General features: G+C 55.2%; 1 protein-coding gene across 1 annotated transcript; it reads left to right on the forward strand.

The window, feature by feature from the left end:
- Nucleotide 1: 1 nt before the first annotated feature.
- RPRML (reprimo like) lies at nt 2-1399 on the forward strand (the record flags this gene model as incomplete). The annotated part of the gene is made up of 1 exon (XM_034640702.1): nt 2-1399. A coding segment is annotated over one exon (300 nt), but the record flags the coding sequence as incomplete, so codon positions are not given.
- Between the last annotated feature and the right edge of the window lie 5608 nt (nt 1400-7007).

Consider the following 7007-nt stretch of genomic DNA (forward strand, 5'->3'; position numbering starts at 1 on the left):
CGGGGCCGCCCTGGGGAACCGCAGCCACGGGCTAGGCACGTGGCTGGGCTGCTGCCCCGGGGGCGCGCCGCTGGCCGCCAGCGACGGGGTCCCCGCGCGGCTGGCGCCGGACGAGCGCAGCCTGTGGGTGTCGCGCGTGGCGGAGATCGCTGTGCTCTGTGTGCTGTCGCTCACCGTGGTCTTCGGCGTGTTCTTCCTGGGCTGCAACCTGCTCATCAAGTCGGAGAGCATGATCAACTTTCTGGTGCAGGAGCGCCGGCCCTCCAAGGACGTGGGCGCCGCCATCCTGGGGCTGTACTGAGGCCGCAAGCGGACCAGAAGGGAGACCAGGACCCTCGTGCCCCGCACGGGCTCTGCCGCCGCCCCCGGGCCGGCCGCGCGAGGGACAGCGACGGGCCTCGGGGGGGCCAGGACCCGGACACGGCGGGACTCGAGGCGGCGGCGCGGGAAGGGACTTCCACACCCGGCTGGTCCTGTGCGCGCCTCGGCGTGGGGGGTGGGAGAGGTCGTGCGTGGCCGCCGGGGCCGAGGTCACGTGCGTGCGAGCGTTGTGTGTTTGTAGGTGGGGCGGAGTGGGGGAAGTTGCGGGGAGGGGGGAATCCGAGTCGCTGAGCTGGTCGGCCTGATTTTGCTTTTGAAAAGAAACCTGGGAATAAAACTGCAGCCGTCGGGCTTCCGGCGGCTTCCCACCCGCACCTCCGCGGGTTGTGTGTGTGCGTGTGTGTTGGGATGTGTCTTGGCTGGGGCGGGGCGGGAGGGCGGTGTGTACCCCGTGGGCCGCCTGGCCGCCTGACTGCGGAGCCGTGGGGCAGGTCCGGGGCGCCTGAGACCCCGCTGCAAGGAGGCCAAGGAGGCTGTGGCCCGGGAGGGGAAAGGGCTGGGCCTGCAGGGTGGCCAGACCGCTGGTGAGAGTATTTAAATCTTTGGGAAATTTTAATCTATTCCGTGAGAATTAAAAAAAAAAAATCGTGTGAGTGCAAAGGGGGAGAACAGCAAAATTAATACGTCAGGATCGTGAACAAATAAAATTTAATCGGGCGGAGGTGGCTAGATCTAGTTAAATTACAGGGCGCAAAGCCTCAGCTAAGGGCTGGTTTGGACCCCACCCTTGTAGAGTGTGGACAGTAGTCCTAGGGCGCTGAAAATACTCCCTTGCTGCCTGGGGAGCGGGAAAGCAAGTTTGGGAGAGGGCTTTGCGGTGCAAAAGACCTAGGATGTTTAAAATGCAGAAAATGGCCTCCAAATGCAGCTGTGTTGAGGGAATTTCGAGCTTCCCATTGTGAGATGCCCCTGCCGCCCAGAACCCTGCCACCTTTTGCAGAGGCCGAATTCACTTAAAGCAGTGTTAATGCCTAAGAACCTTGGCACTCACTGGCCAAGGGGAGTGGGAGGCTCTGCTGTCTGGTCTGGGGGAGGGCTGGGGCGGGGGGAGCAGACAGGAGGAAAGAAAGCTGGGCTTTGTAGCCCATGTATAGACCCCTTTGTCCTAACCCCAGGCAGGCACCTTGGTGCTTGGAAGACTGGGGAGTGGGGGAGGGGGCTCTAATGGATTTCTCCCTGTCCTCTCTTTTGCCGTGGGTGGAAGTGAAGGTGAATGAGAAGGATGAAGCCTTTCTTGGCTTCGGGAAGAGAAGCGAAGGGAGCGCTGTCCTCTGTGTTTGGCGCTAGTCCCACCCCAGGAGAGGGGACAGTATCCCAACAAAAGCATAGTTGGTCTCGGACTATGAAGAATCTAGAATCTTGCTCCTGGGCCCTCCTGGGTAGTCAGAATCCTCATCACTGGGATGTGTCACCTGCCCACCCACCTCCCCATCCCAATCTCAGACCTGGGAGAATTCATCCAGTTTGACAGGTCAGGCCAGTAAAGGCCAGGGGTCAGAGACTGCTTGTGAAGTGTCCATGGGGCAAAACCCACAATGTGGAGAACATTCTGCTGATGGGTTGGACAGGCAGGTAGCCCAGCGCCACCTGGGGAGAGCAGCCTTTAATGATTTGGGCAGCCTGGGTATCTAGCCTCATGCAACACGGGTGTCTGGAGCCTGGGCTGACCCAATGCATGCAGGATGCAGCTCGGACGGCCGCAGGGGTTCCCTTAAAACCCCAAGTGACTGGCAAGTGGGAGTTCCAGGAGGAACAAAGGCTTGGACACTTTTTCTGGCTGACCAGGAGTCAACACTGTGAGAACTTTCCTCTAATAACGTGGATCTGCCACTACCAGTGACCGGGGCAAGAGGAGGGCATTCAAGAGTTAAGTTGCTGGAATTTGATGAAAAAGGAAAGCCTTAACGGGGGAGCCTTATTCTCACTGTAAGAAAAAAAAGGCCAATAAAGACCTGTGTCCTCACAGCGTATTGGTGCCCTCCGTCCCGTGACAAGTACACTCGTGTGTATAAATACGCACACACGAGCACACGTGCATGAGTGTACGTTCATGCACGCAGGCACACTCAAAGACAGGCTCAAGCTTCCAGGACAACAGCGAGTTTGAGTGGGGTCCCCCAGTGTTTGCTGCACTGTCTTATATAAAGCGTGGGAGCGGGGGAGCGGGAAACACAATTAGGTAAGAGCATATGAGGTCTCTGTGCTCTAGGGGAAAGGTGAGGCTGCATCAGAATCCTGAGCTGGAGCTTGGGAGGATCGAGGAGGGACCTGCTTCTCTGAAGTCTTTTTCGCACCCCCACTCTCGGGCAGGGAGAGTTCCTCCTACAAGGCCTGCCCAGGACGCTGGGGCCAAATCTCCCAAGGTCCCAGGTTCACAAAAGATGACCTGGGACCCTGGTCTTTGAAATCTTAGCTGCCATGCTTCCTAGCTCGGTGACTCTGGGGAAGTAGCTCAACCTCTCTGTGCCTCAGTTTCCTCATCTAGAATTTTCAGGAGGAAAAAAATAAAGCAACAGTCAGAAAACTAGCTCTTACGAGATTATCGTCTGGCCTTCTGTGTATTCTGCCACCTTGAAGGAGCCAAAGGCCACCCCTGTGGGGACTGGTAGCCCTCCACACATGGGCTGACCGAGGCGGGCAGGCCAGTGGCCACCTCCTGACACAGACACCCCTTCGGACACCAGGGGCTTGGAGTCTTCCTTTGCACCCTTCCTTGTGCTGATTCCACAAACCAGATTACAACTCTGGTAAACTATCATCTTCTTCTTTTCTTTTTTTTTTCTCTTTTTTTGTATGGTCGCTCTGCCCCTCACTTTGAGGGCATTATCTGAATCCATCCTCATAACAATCCTTTAAGGCAGACAGTAGCAGTATCCCCCCTTTACTTGTTACTGATGACAAATCTGAGGCCCCAAGAGGTGCACTAGTGGGCTCAAGGTCACACCGGCACGTGACGGGCAGCAGAGGTGACATGCAGAGCCGGGTCCGATGAGCATGCCCGCCAGTTCCGGTACGGCCCGGGTATGTTCTAGATGGCTCTCCTGGTGCTGCTGCTGGGGAGACTGCTAAGCTAAAGGCGACTCTGCCTTCCGATGCGAGTAACACAATCATGGAACCACCATCCACATGGGGACTCGGTGGGCCACCCTCTGGGCCTCTACTATTGGGGTGGGTGGCCTGCACCAGCCAGCAGGGTGTGAGGTTCTGGTGGGAGCTTGCAGGCTGGCTGTGAACCTGGTTTCTCGTGGGGCCTGTGTGGCAGCGGAATGCTTGGGCAGAAAGCCCAGGACAGGGGACCTGGACGTTGATGATGACATAGACCGGCAGAGGTCAACCTCCATGACCGATGGTCACNACCGATGGTCATGCGGCACACACTGCTGCTTCCCCGCTGAGCTGGGCCAGGCTGACAGACCTGTGCTCCAGAGGGGAAGTTCAGCGAGGGCCCCAGGGACCTTACATGCAACCCTCGCCTTCTTGCTGGGGTGCCTTTCCCGGTCCGGGTCCCGTTCCCTTGGCGACACTGAGAGTGGTTATGGCTGGGCTTCAAAGAAAAAGCAGTTATTTGTCTTGAGTTACTTTTCCTCAAAGCTGGGACCTGAGCTCTGCCCCTCTCTCGGCTTCCCAAAGCTTCACCCTCAGTTCAGGGAGGGAGAGAGAGGAAGGGCACTGCCATCAGCCCCTCCTGCTGAAACCAGCCTGTCCCCCTTCCTTGCTCTGTGTGGGTCTGACAGAGGGGAAAATGAGAGTGGTGACTGGCTGGGATCAAGGGGGCCAATGGGATCAATTTGGGGTCTTGGGTCCTCTCCAGGAGGGCAGGCAAATTGGCCCCTCCTGGGGATAGGAGCCTTTGGGTCATAAGAAGGCCCTGGAGACCTGGGAAGGGAGAGGAGGAGGAGAGACTTGGGGGCAGGATAAGGGACCCAGAGCAGTGGAGGGCTGGAGGGAGGCCCAGCTGTGGCGGCCTCTGCCATGGCCCGGCTCCTTGCTGCAGGAGAGGCCTAGTCCAGAGACACAGGAGCAGGTCTGGGGACAGCCACAGCAAGGACCAGGCATCAGCAGCAACGCTCTCAGTGCAAGGCCTCCCCTTGGACCCGTGATTTCCAACCTCGGCAGCTCATGAGCATTACCTGGCTGAGCTGTAAAAGTCCTGCCGCCCACGTTGCACCCCAGCCCAATTACAACAGAATCTCTGCCGGTGGGGCCAGGCTTCGGAATTAGAGGAGCTTTCCCTGTTCAGCGACTGCCAGGTGATCACAGGAGAGAGACTCCCCTGGCATTTCAGGCTTCCGTAGTCCCTGCTTGCCACCTGTGTCCTCAAGACCCCTGTGACCATCTGTGCAGGGCTGCTGGGGTCCGGGAGCAGGCGAAGCGGCTGGAACGAGTTCAGGCTTTACAGACCAGCTGTGTGTGCAGCCGCAAATTAATTAAGTGCTCTGAGTCACACCCTCCTCCTCTGTCGAATGGGGCTCGTAAAGCTCGCTTCCTGTGTGTGTTGAGAAGATTCCAGGGGATAATGATGGCTGAGCAGTAGGTGTTGGGTAACGGGTTGCGAGTTGACCTTGGAGGGGCTGTCTTAAACCTCTGTGCCAGCCCCGTTCCCGGCACTCCTCTCTCTGCTCCGATGATCCGGCCCCCAAGCCGTACTCTTGAAAATGCTGCGGAGTTCACACTCCATGCCTTGGCTCCTGCTGCTCTGCTTCCCTCGAATGTTTTCCTTCCCCTCCGTTGTCTCTTGGCAACTACTCACGCCGAGGTCAAGCTCAAGAGCAACCTCACCCATGAAGCAGAATTACGATGGCTTCTATCACATATCTTTGCACATCTACATAGCGACAGCTAATGTTTATTTAGCCCTTCCATGTGTTAGGCTCCGGTCATATATTAACTCTCCTAAGAGGTGCTTCTACTAACATCCTTGCATTTGAGGAAACTGAGGTCCAGCCAGGTTAAGAGACTAGTCTGAGGTTGTACGGCCGGTAGGTGCAGCTGGGATCCAAACCGAGGCAGACTGGTTTCTGAGCTCACACTCCGAACCACCGGGCACACTGCCAAGGTGCGTGGCGTGTGCCCCTATCTGCCTTGCATTATGCTTCCTGGTGTTCGTGTCTGTCTCCTTCACTGCATTATCCCTGAGAACTGTCTTCCCTGTGTGTGTATTTTCTACAGCACCCGGAATGATGCTTTATTCAGCTTAGGAATATCACAAACCTTCGTTGAACTGAGGACACAGACCCTGTTTCCAGGGGACCCCACTCACCATAGGAATCAAAGATATATAATCAGGGGCGCCTGGGTGGCATAGCGGTTAAGCGTCTGCCTTCGGCTCAGGGCGTGATCCCGGCATTATGGGATCGAGCCCCACATCAGGCTCCTCTGCTGGGAGCCTGCTTCTTCCTCTCCCACTCCCCCTGCTTGTGTTCCCTCTCTCGCTGGCTGTCTCTATCTCTGTTGAATAAATAAATAAAATCTTAAAAAAAAAAGATATATAATCAAATCAAACATGAGGAGGAGGGGGGGCACTCTCTTCAGTCAGAAGCAAATAAAATTTCATGGGACTGATTCCCCTTTTAGGTGCTAATGAGCATCCTTGCCACTTAGAGAAGATCTTTCACATACCAGGAATGGTGTGAAGCACTTTTCCTATTTTATCTCACAATCCTTTCTGATTTTTCTATAACCCGAATCTAATTATCCCTGCAAGGCAGATACTGTTGTCATGTTTGCTTAAGAAGACAAGGCTCAAATTGCTTAAGCCACTCATCCAAGACCGCAGCGAATCATTAGTACAATCAGAGTTCAAATTCAAGTCTATCTGAGTTCAAAGGATATCTGGAAGGTGACTACCTGGTATATTTCACAATTTCAATCGAAATTTTGAAATGAAACCATGCCTTGATTTTTCTGTTTTATTGTTTGGGGTGTGGGAGGAATATTTCTGTGAGCATTTCTCACTTTGGTCAGTTGCAGATGTGACGGTGACTCGTCCATCACAAAATGTACTTCTACTGATGATGAAACTGCTGGGGGCGAGAGACACAGCCCAGCACCATCACTAGACAAACTGTAAGGTGAAAGCTGTTATTATGAAAGCAGAGAGAGAAAGAGAGAAGAGAGGATTAGGTTAGGATGGTAGACAGAACACTCCAGCCAGCCCTCCATCATTCTAAACATCAGGACTGACAATAAAGAAAATCCATGGCATTGCTGGAAAACAGAAAGGGTGCCCTCCGTGGACTAGAAGTGAGGAAGAATTTCCTAGAAAATAGATGGCAGATTAGGTCATGTTGAAGAGGGTGCCCATGGCCCACAGGTCAGGCCAGCAAGGTCTGCCACCGAAAGCGCAAACGGTGCCAGGCGTGCCCCCAAGTGGGATGCAGGGACAAAGGAAGCAGGAGGAGACATTCTTGGGTCCTGCAGAGGCTGTAGTCAGAGGGAGCAGCCTCCTTCCTCTCCCAGGCCTTCTTGCCATCAGGGGCAACTCTGAGGTTTTGTCCTGGGCGGGACACCAGGGAGGATAGGGAAGAGGAGAAATTATTTATGCCCGTGGTGAGCTTAAGATGCACTGATCCATAAAGATTAGAAAAGGTTTGCAATGGAGGTGAGAAGGCCGAGTGGCCCCAAAG

Source organism: Ailuropoda melanoleuca, chromosome 13, assembly GCF_002007445.2.
Source record: "Ailuropoda melanoleuca isolate Jingjing chromosome 13, ASM200744v2, whole genome shotgun sequence".
NCBI lineage: Eukaryota > Metazoa > Chordata > Mammalia > Carnivora > Ursidae > Ailuropoda > Ailuropoda melanoleuca.